Source organism: Tachyglossus aculeatus, chromosome 15 (genome assembly GCF_015852505.1).
Source record: "Tachyglossus aculeatus isolate mTacAcu1 chromosome 15, mTacAcu1.pri, whole genome shotgun sequence".
NCBI classification, from domain to species: Eukaryota; Metazoa; Chordata; class Mammalia; order Monotremata; family Tachyglossidae; genus Tachyglossus; species Tachyglossus aculeatus.
This window is the reverse complement of record NC_052080.1, coordinates 25,392,063-25,407,430: the sequence shown is the minus strand read 5'-3', so window position 1 is coordinate 25,407,430 and position 15,368 is coordinate 25,392,063. Positions and strand designations below refer to the sequence as shown.

Sequence of the window (15,368 nt, the reverse complement as noted above, 5' to 3'; positions counted from 1 at the left end):
TTGTGGGCAGGAAACATGTCTACTAATTCTGTTGAATTGTACTCTTCCAAGTGCTCAATATAGAGCTTGCGCACAGTAAGTGCTCAATAAATACCATGATTGATTGACCAAAATGGCTTGAACCACCTTTTGTCCCCATCCAGGCGGGCTCAGAAGAGTGAGGTGGATGTTGGCCTAAGGAAAGGGGTTAACTCAATCAATCAGGTTTGCTGAGGGTCTACTTGCTTGCACACTGTACTAAGCGCATGGGAGACAATAGAGGACGACACGATTGGAGCTTACAACCTAGTGGAGGAGAAAGCGCTCACATGGTTGGTTAAGATGAAACATACGAGAAGGCAGTGAGTGCCAAAGTTTTGTGATGGCAGTTGGCAGCTGCAGCTCAGGAAGGAAAAAATCACTCTGGGAAGGCTTCCTGGACAAGGTGCAGTTTCAGAAGGATTTTTGGAGATTGAGAGAGCTGTAATCCGACGGACTCAGGGGCAGTCTTGGTAGCATTTGAGCACCCACTTGGTGCGAGCATGGGAGATAGAGGATAAATAACCCGTTCATCCCTGTCCTCTGAAGGGGAGGGAGTTCAAGATTTCCACCCAATTCCAGGACTGGGATCTCAACCAAATGACAATCAGTCAGTTGTATTTACTGAGCACTTACTGTGTGCAGAGCACGGTGCTGAGCGCCGGGGAGGGTACAATATAACAATAAACAGACACATTCCCTGTCCCCAAACAGCTCAGCTTACCATGGCCTGCCTTCCTCTGGGCTACTTGCCTTCTGGGGTTGGCTTATAGGCTACCCAAGCAGGCAGTTGGCCAACGCAGGATAGCTTGCTGGCCCCTATCCATCCAGCCCACAGCTGCCGGAGCAGAGGGCCCCAAGGATGGGACAGATGCTTCTGTCATTTCCCAAATCTTCCCTAACACTGCATAGGGCCTTTAATAATAATGATGATAATAATAATAATTGTGGTATGTGTTATGTGCTTACTATGTGCTAGGCGGTGAATTAACTAGAGTATAATTGGGTTGGACATAGTCCTTTTCACGCACGGGGCTCACAGTCCCAGTCCCCATTTTACAGATGAGAAAACTGAAGCCCAGGGAAGGGAAATAACTTACCCAAGGTCACACAGCAGAACAGTGGTGGAGCCAGGATTATAATCCAAGTCCTTCTTACTCCCAGGCCCGGGTTCTAGCCCCTTGGCCACATTGGTCATTGGCTGTTCATGAGTTGATAACCCAATATAAATTCATAGATATCTTCATAATACAGGCTGTTAACTCAATCAATGAATCAGTGGCATATGAATGCTTACTGTATGCAGAGCACTGCACTAAGCGCTTGGGGGAGGGCCACAGTGAGCTCAAAGCCTACAGGAGAAATTCCAGAGAAGCACAACTTAGTGGGTAGAGCACATGCCTGGGAATCAGAGGACCTGGGTGCCAATCCCTGCTCCGCCACTTGTCTGCTGTGTGACCTTGGGCAAGTCACTTAACTTCTCTGTGCTTCAGTTCTCCCATCTGCAAAACGGGTAATCAATGCCTGTCTACCTTCCTACTTAGACTGGGAGCCCCAAGTGGAGGCTGATGATCTGGTATCTTACCCAGCTCTTATAATAATAATAATGATGGCATTTATTAAGCGCTTACTATGTGCAAAGCACTGTTCTAAGCGCTGGGGGGATACAAGGTGATCAGGTTGCCCCACAGGGGGCTCACAGTCAACCCCCATTTTACTGATGAGGTAATTGAGGCCCAGAGAAGTTAAGTGACTTGCCCAAGGTCACACAGCTGGCAATTGGCAGAGCCGGGATTTGAACCCACAACCACTGACTCCAAAGCCCGGGCTCTTTCCACTGAGCTACGCTGCTTCCCTAGTACAGGACTTGGGAACATTTCAATGCCACCGATTATTATCATTCTTAATTCCAGTATTTCCTTTACGTATTTAGCCTACTATTTCAGCACATACTCATGTACTCGTCCAACCTTTCAGTTCTCTTCTTTCGGTTGATTATTCAGTGATCGTCTCCCCTTCTAGACCGCAAGCTCTCCGAGGGACAGAGATCCCCTCTACCACCTCTATCGTCTCATACTTTATCGAGGCTCAGTACTGCGCCTCGTACACAGTAGGCACTCACTCCACACCCCCGACAAGGGAAAGATTCCTTGGTTTTCCAACCGGAAGCCCTTCCGTGTAGCCCTCCGAACCGGGCCAGCCCACGTTCAGCTCTTAAACCCGAGATCTCTTCCGTCGTGGCAGGAAGCCAAGGCCGCGGTCGAAGAGGCCCGAGCCCTGCGGAGCAGGGTCCACCTGGCAGAAGCCGCCCAGATGCAGGCCCGTGGGGTGGAAATGGACTACGAAGAGCTCATCCGCCTTCTCGAGGCCGAGATGGCCCAGCTGAAGATCCAGCTTGCCGATCGCTCCGACCAAAATCAAGTAAGCCGGTTGGCCACTCTCCAGGGTTGCCGTAGCCTCCTGGGGGTTGTCATGTGGCCTGTTTTCATGTTCCTTTCCTCCGCTTTTCCTAAGTAGGTCACTGTTTATCTTGTATTATTCAACAACTAAGATGATGTGGAGAGAGAGCGAGAGAGAGAGAGCGTGTGTGTGTTGGAAGGTAAAGAAGGGGACGTGTAATGTGAGGGATGGTAGCTCTTGCACGATAGAGCAAGCTCCTAGATGGAAAACCAAGACAGAGAAACTTAGACGGGGCATTCGTCAACATGGCCCCCCTTTGGGCTTTGAATCCTGGAAGAATTAACACTGAACTGAATGATACATTGATTTCCATTGTTGTTCCCTAGTTGGCTCATGGAAAAAAAACAAAAACCAAGCATAGTTTTTCTTGTGGATCCCCTTCGCCCACCCCCCGTGTTTTCCAAGTGTGAAAGGTGAAGGTTTACCCCAACTTGAATTCCAAGACTGCTAACTTAAACATCTGACTGCGGGTTTGGGATTGTTTTAAGCTGAAATGTCTGCTTTGCAGCATTCACCTCAATTCAGAAGCTTTCAAGGCAAACACTCTAACTTTCAGTTAGAGGCTACTGATACATGTTGACCTTCCCAGGAATCCACTGGCCTCAAAGTCACTGCAAGCAAAACCCTCTTCAATGCTGATCTCCAAAGGCAGCCATCTATCTGGCTTGTGTAAGTGGGGCGAGGAAGTCTGTTTCCACCGAGTCAACTCACCTCCTCTATCCCCCGACTCTCTCTCACACACATACAAACACAAAAACATACATTCCAATGCAAAACAAGGAGCGTCAATAAGAAAATAAGTATAAACGCTTACTGACTGAATTCTTTCAGGGGACTGTTGGACTTGGAAAATGATCACATAGCTCAAGCGCCTAAGGCACAATGAAAACAGTTGTGGCGTTTTTCAAGTGCTCACTGTACTAAACTCTGGGGTAGATACAAGTTAATAAGGTCCTACATGGGGCTCACAGTCTAAGTAGATAGGAGAAAAGTTATTGAATCCCATTTTGCAAATGAGAAAACTGAGGCACCGAGCAGTTAGAAGACTTGCCCAAGGTCATACAGCAGACAAGTGGCAGAGCCAGGATTAGAACTCTGGTCATCCCCATTATTAAAGGTATTTGACAAGCAGTGTCGCCCAGTGGAAAGAGCCTGGGAGTCGGAAGATCTGGGTTCTAATCCTGGCTCCCCCACTTGTCTAACGGGACAAGACCGGCAGACACAAGTTACTTACAAACATTGGGAACAAGAGAAAAAGGGGTCAAAAGCGAGCAAAGAATAAATAAAGAAGGGGCAGGAATAAACTGACGGACCCTTTAAATTGTGAGGGTGGCCAATGAGCTGACATGTTTCCATCAGCACTTGAATTTTCCCCATGCTTCTAAGGCAGAAACCACCACGTCTCTAATGCCACTGGAAAAAAAAATGCCCGAAATGAACTGACTGGAGAAAGAAGGTCATATAGGCATATTTAGGCTGGAAATAGCTGGAAAATAAGCTGAAAGAGGAATGATTGATATTTCTGTTTTGATCTGAAAAAGGTGGTTTCTGTCTGACTCTCCTTTCCAGGGAAGCGTCCAAGATTTAAGAAAAAGGATCAAGGTGCTGGACTGCCAACTGAGAAAGTCGGAGATGTCTCGGAGAACCTTGGAAGTAGCCGCTGAAAAGCTGTTGCAGTTTGCAGAGGTAAAGTTTGTTGAGCACTGGGGCTCTTGTTCTTACTTACTCTGTGGAAAGACAGAAGGCTAGTCTGAGAGAAGCAGCTTGGCTCAGTGGAAAGATCACGGGCTTTGGAGTCAGAGGTCATGGGTTCGAATCCCTGCTCCGCCACATGTCTGCTTTGTGACCTTGGGCAAGTCACTTAACTTCTCTGAGCCTCAGTTACCTCATCTGTAAAATGGGAATTAAGACTGGGATCCCCTGTGGGACAACCTGTTCACCTTATATCCCCCCCAGCGCTTAGAACAGTGCTTTGCACATAGTAAGCGCTTAAATGCCATCATTTTTTTAGTCAGTCGGACACAAATCACGAGATTGGCCCATTTTGGGGTAAACTTCCAGCACTTAGCACGATGCCTGGCACATAGTAAGCTCTTAACAAATGCCCTAAAACAAAAGTTAAAGAAAATTAAGAAACTTAGACCATACAGGACCGCCTCACTGCCTGCCTGTGGTTCTTAAGGAAACATTCAAACACCACATTTCTTGCTGCAGCTGGGACTTTAATTTCCTGAGGCATTTGGAGATCCTTCTCCTGCTGCCGCTACAGGATCGCCACGCAATCAGCACTAACATTAGATAGGCGAGACTCTCACCTAAGGAACTATGTTTCCCAGAAGCTCAAAAGCCTATAATTCCCAGAAAGCCACTTGCTTCCCAGGAAATGAAGTTCCCAAGTGAGGTTTTTCCCATTTCTTCTCCTTACTTCCTTTCAGCTTAGCCCCTCCCCGCACAAAGGAAGCCCGGATGTTTGGCACCCAGCCCAGCCAACACCTGGCTTGTTGGTGGAATTCCTTTACCCTTTTTCCCCAACGTTACCATAAAAAATATTTTGTACCTCAAACGAGGAGAGCCGACACATACAGAATCTACTGGATCCAGATCACAACCACCACCCGAAGCAAAGCAATGAAGAAAGATGATTGAGCAAACCCTCCTCTTGCGTGGCAGTTTCTCTAAAACCTTTGGTCGAGATGCTTTCTGAGGAACCTGCCCCATCCACGTGGAAATGTCAAGTGCTGTTATTGTTTGTCTCCCTTTTGTCCTTTTTTTAAAAGCAGACCTTGTGGTAAATAGCATTTATAGCATTCCTTGAAGGGAACAGTTTTTAATCTTAACTGATTAACTGATGAATCAAGCCATTCCTTGACAGGTCATAAAGAAAATTGCTCATAAACACTAACAAAATCAAAAGACCTGAAGTATGTTTTTTATCGTCTTGATTTTCAGGCTGTCCATGAGATATTTTCAGATTCTTGTTCCTCTTCATCAAATTTAAGGTAAAAACATTTAAATACTCCCTTCTAGTAATGTGGGTGATACTTGTTGATAACAAATCTGGGTGCACCTATGTATTTTTAATAGGGAAAACTTTCCTATTTTTAAGGTTTTGCTTTCGGAGAAACCCTTTTAAGTAGTGGGCTTCCTAGGAAGCGTAAAGCACCTTGAGGGCAGGAACCAGGAGTTCTGCAACTATTGTGCATTTCCATGGGCCTCTTAGAATGCTTTGCACACAGTAGGCAACGAGTACAAGGCTCTGCACACACAGTACAAGGCTCTTGCACACAGTAGATGTGCAGGACATAATAATAATAATGATGGTATTTGTTAAGCGCTTGCTATGTGCAAAGCACTGTTTTAAGGTCTGGGGAGGTTACAAGGTGATCAGGTTGTCCCATGGGGGGGCTCACAGTTTTAATCCCCATTGTACAGATGAGGTAACTGAGGCCCAGAGAAGTGACTTGCCCAAAGTCACCCAACTGAGTTGGCAGAGTTGGGATTTGAACCCATGACCTCTGACTCCAAAGCCCGGGCTCTTTCCACTGAGCCATGCTGCTTCTCCTAAGGACATGGCTCTACACACACAGGACAGCTCTGCACACAGTAGGCAAGGCCATGGGTTCCAATCCCAGCTCTGCCACAAGTCTGCTGCGTGAACTTGGGCAAGTCACTTCACTTTGTTGGGCCTCAGTTACCTCATCTGTAAAATGGGGATGAAGATTGTGAGCCCTGTGGGGGACTTTTCTAGACTGTAAGCCGTTCATTGGGTAGGGATCATCTCTATATGTTGCCGACTTGTACTTCCCAAGCGCTTAATACAGTGCTGTGCACACAGTAAGCGCTCAATAAATACGATTGAATGAATGAATGAATGAATGACGGGACTTTGACAAACCGAACTTGAATCTACCCCAGCGCTTAGAATAATAATAATAATGATGGTATTTGTCACTTAGTACAGTGCTCTGCACACAGTAAGTGCTCAATAAATACGACTGAATGAATGTAAAGCGCTTACTATGTGCCAAGCGCTGGGTGCTTGGCACATAGTAAGCACTGAACAAGTACCACAATTATTATTATAGGGCTCTGCACATACAATAGAAAGCTCTGCACACAGTAGGGGCCCAAGACAGGATTCTGCACACACATGACAAGGCTCTGCACACATAGTACATGGCTCTTGCGGACAGTGGGCCCCCAGTATAGAGCACTACACGCACAATACAAGGCTCTGCACACATGACAGGCACCCAATTCAGCGCTCTACTCCCAAGAAATATTGATGATGAAGGATAATGAAAGAGACTAGGATATTGATCTTTGACACCTTGGGCAAATCACTGAGTCTGCCGATCATTAAAATGGGGACTGAATTCCCCCTTCTCTACAGGACAGGGTGGGCTCTGTGGAGGTAAATCAAACAGGATCATTGTTTTGCGCGCTTTACTGGAAAAATCACCGAACCAAAAAAGCCACAGTTACAACTGTACAATCTATTTCAGTAAAGCTGGTTGGGTGCTGAGATGCAGAAGACCCCAAAATCTGTCCGTGAATGGCTCGTCCCTGGCAACCCAAAGTCACACTTGATTCCTGTTCTGCAATCTAGGGGTCAGAGTTGGATCGCGTGCTCCTGCTGTACATCTCCTAGTAATTACTAGGTGCTACATGTTAATTAGTCGTGTTACTCAGGCCGACTATTAAAGCTAGCTTCAACTCCCCAAACTATTTTTGATTCTTCTGGCCTTTGGCGCATTTTCAATTTATCTGGCTTGAGCACAACAGAGAAGAGGTAGGTCTCTAGATAGTAAACTCATCTCTACACTGTAAGCTCGTTGTGGGCAGGGAACGTGTCTGTTTATTTACTGTCATTTTGTACTCTCCCAAGCTCTTAGTACAGTGCTTTGCACACAGTAAGCGCTCAATAAATACTCTTGAATGAACGAAGGTAGCTGGGATGAGAACCCAGGACCTTTGATTCCCAGGTCCTTGCTGTTTCCCTTAGGCCACGCTGCTTCTTTGAGAGCAGGCATAACAACTAGTAACCAACTTGTGCTTCCCAAGCGCTTAGTACAGTGCTCTGCGCACAGTAAGCACTCAATAAATACGATCAATTGATAGTAACTCTACTGTATTCTACCAAGTGCACACCAAAGGCTGTTGGTAAATCTTTTTGATTTACTGATTGACGTTTTCTACTCTGTCACGGTGTCACCGAGAAGTCCAAGGTAAAGACAGTCTGTTCAGACAAACAAAATCCAAAGCAAATATTTTTAGCACCCAGTGCGTGAACAGCATGTGGAGTTGGTTGCCCAAGCGACTATGCCCAGAATTCTTGGTAGTTTCTGGAATATTTTGGTTAAATTAGCGAGTGAGAGGCCAATAATAAGTAATTAGGAAAACAAGAATGTTAGATGGTACATCTCTAATCGTTAGGATGGAGACTGTGAGTCCAATGTGGGCAGGGATTGTCTCCATTAGTTGCTGAACTGTACTTTCCAAGTGCTTAGTACAGTGTTCTGCACACAGTAAGCACTCAGTAAATATGACTGAATGAAAATCATCCATCAATAGCATGTTTTAAGTGCCTATTGTGAGCAGGGTACTGCACCAAGTGCTAGGGAGAGTCCAATATAGTAGACACCATCCCTGCCCTCAAAGAGTTTGCAGTCTTCTGTGTGCAGAGCACTAATAATAATAATAATAATAATAATAATAATAATAATAATGTTGGTATTTGTTAAGCGCTTACTATGTGCAAAGCACTGTTCTAAGCGCTGGGGGAGAGCACAACAGAATTAGTAGGCATGATCCCTTCCCTAAAGGAGCTTTCAGTCTTGTGTGCAGAGCACTGTACCTATCTGTAACTTATCTGTCTGTCTCCCCATCTAGACCGTAAGCTCATTGTGCGCAGGGAGTGTGTCTATTATATCGTACTCTCCCAAGCACTTAGTACAGTGCTCTGCACACTGTAAGTGCTTAATAAATGTTACTGAAGGACTAGGCACGAGGGAGAATACAGCAGAATTAGTAGACATCGCAGTCCAGTGACATTTTCTGTTCCCCACAGTGACAGGAGGGTTTCACTGCCGTCTCAAACGCTGCTTCCGCGCCTTGGGAAGAAGGACCGTGTTACACCGGCAGCGGTGGCCGTGGAAGCCAAAGAACTTGCCGAATCGGTGCGGGCCATTCTCGAGGTGGACTGTAAGTGATTTGCATTTATCTGTATTCTCTCATTTTTCTTGGCTTTCTTATGTGAAGCAGCAAGTCAGGAGACTGCAGCAGTCATTATAGGAGCAGGTAGATTCCTCAGAAGCAGAGAAGAGACACCATCACTATCATAATAGGGGGATCTGACAAGTGGTTACCATGTGCCAAGCACTATACTAAGCACTGGGGCAGATACAAGATAATAAGATCCCACGGGGGGCTCCCAATCTAAGTAGGAGGGGGAACAGGTGTTGATTGAATCCCCATTTTGCAGATGAGGGAACTGAAGCACAGAAACATTAAGTGACCTGCCCAAGGTCACATGGCAGGAAAGTCAGGGAGCCGGGATTAGAACCCAGGTCCTCTGACTCCCCTGGCCCGTGCTCTTTCCACCAGGCCACCCTGCTTCTCCTGTTTAAGCAACTCCCCAGAATCAGCGTCGTGGTCGGCATGACACTCTAGGTCTCAAGGAGGTCGACTGACTCAACGGGATTTTGGTTAAAAAGTGACACGTGGCCTGCCCTCTTCTAGACTGTGAGCCCACTGTTGGGTAGGGACCGACTCTATATGTTGCCAACTTGTACTTCCCAAGCGCTTAGTACAGTGCTCTGCACAGAGTAAGCACTCAATAAATACGATTGAATGAATGAATGCTTCACCACAACTTCCCATGGTAAAAATGACCGGGAAAACAGCTTCGGCCCCAGAGGCCCGGCTTCCCGCTCTGTAGCGTGCGGATCGAGAATGAGTGCTAAGCAGACCGTGGCTGTGGTCGTTCCACTTCCACTATGGTTTTCAGCAAGAAAAAAGGATGCTTCACCTCCCTCCCTCCGCCAGCCAGTGGTTGGTTTCCTCAACCTCCGTCTGGGGCCATGATGCTGAAGGCAGCAGAAACATCAGTAGGATTTATCCGCCTCATCAGAATCTCAGCAATCTGCACACTCGAGTCGCCGAAAGCCCTAGTAATTATCTGAAAGCATCATCGAGGACACTTCTCGAGACGAGAATGATAGCAATCCCGAGCAAGGACGTTGGAAACCCCAAAGCTGATAATTAAAAAAAAAAAACAAACCAACTCAGCCCAAGGGGAAGTGAGAAACAAGCATACTATCAACTGGAGATTGCATTTCACACCGCTCTTAAGGGAGAATTGATTTTGTGGAATGTTAGTCGTTTTATTTGAGTAATATTTTCAGCAATAAACATGGGGGGACGCGGGTGGGAGGCATCATGCAAAACAGTCCCACCCTTGTGGGGGCTGGAGGGTGTCAGGGCTGAAAGGGGTTTGGGAAAAATCTGAAGAGCAGAAAGCATGGTTGCATTCGTAACTCTCAGTAAGGTGGGCGACAAACTGTGAGCAGCATTTTTGATTCCGTCTGCTCCCCAGATAAGCCCACTGCAGCGAGGCTGTTTCCAGAAAACCAGACATTTCACTGTTTTGTCCTCACATTTGAATTCATACGATGGCCCTGTCTGTAAACGCCCTAGATTTTGATCTTTTTGAAATTCTCTTTTGCTTTCTAAGATGGAAATACTTTTTGATTAAACACAAGGTGAGGCTCTCGTAGCTTGCCAAAAAGTCCTTTTGTTCCATGGCCCCGGGGGATGGACCTGTTTAAAAATACATATCTGGAGCAATCAAAAAGAATCAAACAAGGGGAGAGACGCGAAAAACAATCCCTCCCGTGTCCGAACTCTGCCAGGCGGCATCCGGGGGCCCGGAACAGACTGCTAAGCCCCCGCAGCGGGTTTCTGTTTCCGGCTATGACCCGAGACGCCCTGCTGGCTGTCACTGTGCCAAGCTCTCCCAGGTTTATGCCTGCTCTTCGTTCCCTCTGCCAACTGGGATTGACTTTCCAGAACCCAGTGAGTCAGGCCCAAGGAGTCTCCCTTCCACGCCCTGCCGCGGCCCAAAAAAAGAACCTTCAGGCTCGCCGTTTTTCCTCAGCTGTGGCTAGAGCATTGCAGAACCGATCCCTGCCTTCCTCGGCCTCTGAGCGAACGGGTGACATCCAGATCCCCTTACTCTCTGCCTCACGTACTCGTTTGGGGATGCCCAGATGGAAACGGGAGCCCCTTTGGAAGTTTCCCAAGAACTGTGGCTGCCGTTGGGCTCGGTCTGCTGGGGCCGACCCTAAAGGCTCTTATCACAGAGCAAGCCTCGGTGTCGGTGGCCCTGGTCAGACTGATGTATCAGCCAGCTCACAATTGGGATTTTTGCCATGGTGTAGCACTGTCTGGCTCCTCGAGCTGGGGATGTTTGGACCACAGGATGACGACTTAGCCTCCGATCGGCCTGGTAGTCCAGCTGGCCACCGCCTGCCCCCCATTCCTGGTCCGCCCGGGCCCTGGAGATCGCCCCAGGGCCTGGCAGGAGGCGGCAGCACCCAAATACAGGCCACCTTCCAGTTGTACACGCTGAAGCCAGGTGTCCAAGAAGGAGCATCAGCAGTCCGGCATTGTCAACACATCCGAATTCTCACTTGAGGTCACTTTGGGCTTCACAGCTTGCCCGGATCAGGTTTGACCCAAAAACAGCTTCAGCAAGGACAAGGCATATTTGGGAGAAATTCCCAGTTACCTGGACAACTGGGGGAGGGGAAATCACACCTGGAAAGCCAAGCAGTGCCACAGTGTGCCAAGTCAAAGATCCTTTCCAGTGTTCTCCAGCCCCACTGTCTAAGGTTCACACTGGAATTCTGTCAAGGCACCATGTCCCTTCCTCAGGCCTCAGAAACTTACGGTTTTCAAACACCTTTCCAAAGGAAGAGCTGGAAGAGATCCCTGATTCTGGACCGTCTGAGCCCACATCAGCACCCTTTTTGGTCCATATTCATCCGAACCATGGATCATTCAGATGAGACCAAGACGGCCTTTTTTGGGATAAACTAGACAAGACCGACTGCTGGGACTGGAACTCCACCGTGTCAGAGAAAAGAAGTGGGAAGCAGCATGTCCTACTGGATAGAGCCCGAGCCCGGGAGCCAGAAGGCCCTAGGTTCTCATTCCGACTCCACCACTTGTCTGCTGCGTGACCCTGAGCAAGTCACTTCGCTTCCCCAGGCCTCAGTTACCTCATCTGTAAAATGGGGATTAAGACCACGATCCCCAAGTTGATCGTGGACTTTGTCCAACTTGATTAATTTGTATGTACCCCAGTACTTAGAATAGTGCCTGGCACATGGTAAGCCCTTAAGAAACACCATAAAAAAAAGTGTAGGTATGGGAAGGAATGAGCAGAGGAAGTAAAACCGTGGAGAGTCATTATACAGTCCTCACCAGTGGCCGGGGAGCCAAATGGTCTCCCTGGATCTGGTCATCCCGCCTAGTCTAGGACATGGTGTGGGCTACCGAGGGGCATGGGTGGGGCTGGAGGGGCCACCCACGGGGACTGAATTTGGTTGTGCTCTGTTGTCTGCTTGGTTGTTTGTTTCTCTTCCATCTCTACTTCACACAACTTCCCAGACTCTTCTCCTCACACAGAGCCCTCCTCTCCCCTCCCCTCCCGAGGACAGAGCCCTGCACTTCTCCATCTTTCACAGCCTTTCAGCTGTTATGCCAAGATGTCTGAGGCCGCACTTGTGGCATCCTGGAAGCCACTTCCTCCGTGCTCCTCCTTTCCATTTGCCCTAATGTGGTAGCAGTTTGAAGAGGAAAGGGTGGATTTTAGCTATGTGTGAATGAGGTGTGAATGATGCTTAATCAATCAGTGAATCCAATTGATGGGTGGCAACAGTGGTCCTTGCATAAGATTCCTTTGGGGGGGCAGAATCAATGAAAGCAGGATTGTAAATTTACAGTCTGTTAGATTATAAACTCCTTGAGGGTGGGGATTCTGTCTTCTAACTTTACTATACTTTCCAAGCATTTACTATAGGTTTCTATGCACAGGGGGTTATAAGTCTTTTGAGGGTGGTGATAATGTCTACTAACTCTATTGGCACGCTCCCCAAAAATCCCCAAGAAAAAACATTGATTGACTGAGGAGAACACCAAGTATGGCGAACCAAAATGGGACACTTGCACAAACAGGGAGGGCAGAAAAATGTCTCCAAGGGGTAAGCCCAAACCGAGGAACACGTAAGCAGACTGAGGGGAGGCAGCAGTTGGAATACCTGTAATTTATTTATATTAATGTCTGTCTCCCCCTCTAGACTGTAAGCTCATTGTGTCGGGGATGTGTCTGGTATATTGTACTTTCCCAAGCAATTAGTACAGCTCTGTGTACACAGTAAGTGCTCAATAAATACAATTAACTGATTGATTGAAAAAGACGCTCAGCAAAGGGTAGATTTGAAAAGCCAAAGCTTGGTTTCAAAGTGGCTAAACGTTTATATCTTAAACTTCAGACTTTTTCACCACAGAGGAATGAAAACCTGCCCATTTAGTTATACGGTCTTTCCTTTAACCATTTAATCCATCAAAAGTATTTACTGAACGTAGACTGTGCGCAGAGCCCTGTATTAAACACCTGGAAGAGTACAAAATAACAGTCGGTAGACCTGTTCACTGCCCACAAGGAGCTTACAGTCTAAAGGGGGAAATAGCAACATGCCGTAGTGGCAAGAGCACGGCCTAGGGGGTCAGAGGTTGTGTATTCGATTCCTGGTTCCACCACTTGTCTGCTCTGTGACCTTGGGCAAGAAGCTTAACTTCTCTGTGCCTCAGTTCCCTCATCTGTAAAATGGGGACTGAGACTGTGAACCCCACATGGGATAATCTGATTACCTTGTATTTACCCCTGCTCTTAGAACAGTGCTTGGCAAATAGAAAGGGCTTAACAAATATCACAGTTATTATTTAGAGAAGCAGCGTGGCTCAATGGAAAGAGCACGGGCTTGGGAGTCAGAGGTCATGGGTTCTAATCACAGCTCCACCATTTGTCAGCTGCGTGACTTTGGGAGAGTCACTTAACTTCTCTGTGCCTCAGTTCCGTCATCTGTAAAATGGAGATTATGACTGTGAGCCCCACGAGGGACAACCTGATTACCATGCATCCCCCCAAGTGATTAGAACAGTGCCTGGCACATAGTAAGCACTTAACAAATACCATCATCATTATTATTATTATTATTATGAAATATGAGATTCAAATACATTACTACATTCCTGTCAAATTCACTCCTGGCTGTCCTAGGAGCAAAGGATTTTTGTGAAAATTAGATGGGCCCACAACAGTCTCTCTTTCCTCCTCATGCAAGAGAAGCAGCGTGGCTCAATGGAAAGAGCACGGGCTTGGGAGTCAGAGGTCATGGGTTCTAATCACAGCTCCACCATTTGTCAGCTGCGTGACTTTGGGAGAGTCACTTAACTTCTCTGTGCCTCAGTTCCGTCATCTGTAAAATGGAGATTATGACTGTGAGCCCCACGAGGGACAACCTGATTACCATGCATCCCCCCAAGTGATTAGAACAGTGCCTGGCACATAGTAAGCACTTAACAAATACCATCATCATTATTATTATTATTATTATGAAATATGAGATTCAAATACATTACTACATTCCTGTCAAATTCACTCCTGGCTGTCCTAGGAGCAAAGGATTTTTGTGAAAATTAGATGGGCCCACAACAGTCTCTCTTTCCTCCTCATGCAAGAGAAGCAGTGTGGCTCAGTGGAAAGAGCCCGGGCTTTGGAGTCAAAAGGTCATGGGCTCAAATCCCGGCTCCGCCAATTGGCAGCTGTGTGACTTTGGGGAAGTCACTTCACTTCTCTGGGCCTCAGTTCCCTCATCTGTAAAACGGGAGTGAAGACTGTGAGCCCCCCGTGGGACAACCTGATCACCTTGTAACCTCCCCAGTGCTTAGAACAGTGCTTTTGCACATAGTAAGCGCTTAATAAATGCCATTATTATTATTATTATTAATATTATTTATCCAAGGACTTAGCCTATCCCACGTTGATTACTTCATCAGCCTCTTTGCTGACCTCCCTGCCTCCTGGCTCCCCGCACTTCGCTCTGCTACCCAGATCTTTAAAAAAAATCACTCTACATCTTCTCACTCCTCAAGAACCTTTAGTGGTTGCCCATCCACCTCCACATCCAACAGGAACTCCTTACCATTGGCTTTAGAGCCCATAATCACCTTGCCCCCTTCTACCTTATCTCCGTGATTTTCTACCACACGTCAGTCTCTACACCTCACTCTGATGCCAGCTTACTTACTATACCTCCGTCTCATCTGTCTCACCGCCGACCTCTGGCCCACATCCCTCCTGTGGCCTGGAACTTCCCTCCCTGCACTTTATCTGACAGACGATCACTCTCCCCATCTTCAAAGTCTTATTGAAAGCACACCTCCTCCAAAAGGCCTTCCCCGATTAAGCCCTCACATCCACTTGTCCCACTCCCTTCTGCATCTCCTTCACATTTCCACATTCAGTCAGCCCCACGGCACCCATGTCCACATCCATCATTTATTTATATTCACGTCTGCCTCCCCCACTAGGCTGTAAGCGCCTCATCGACAAGGAACTTTTCTACCAACTCTGTTATACACTGCTCTACCAAATGCTTAGTACAGTGCTCTTCATCAGCATCATCAATCGTATTTATTGAGCGCTTACTGTGTGCAGAGCACTGTACTAAGCGCTTGGGAAGTACAAGTTGGCAACACATAGAGACAGTCCCTGCCCAGCAGTGGGCTCACACTCTAAAAGGGGGAGACAGAGAACAAAA

The 15,368-nt window shown here is 47.2% G+C and overlaps 1 protein-coding gene across 3 annotated transcripts in view; it reads left to right on the top strand.

The window, feature by feature from the left end:
• Positions 1–15,368, top strand: part of STXBP4 (syntaxin binding protein 4) — a 91,832-nt gene that overhangs the window by 50,893 nt on the left and 25,571 nt on the right. For all 3 annotated transcript variants that reach the window (XM_038757201.1, XM_038757199.1, XM_038757200.1), the window contains exons 13-16: positions 2,263–2,439; positions 4,048–4,164; positions 5,428–5,477; positions 8,549–8,682. In XM_038757201.1, the coding sequence (XP_038613129.1) occupies positions 2,263–2,439; positions 4,048–4,164; positions 5,428–5,477; positions 8,549–8,682 (478 nt within the window). The remainder of the gene's footprint in view (positions 1–2,262; positions 2,440–4,047; positions 4,165–5,427; positions 5,478–8,548; positions 8,683–15,368) is intronic.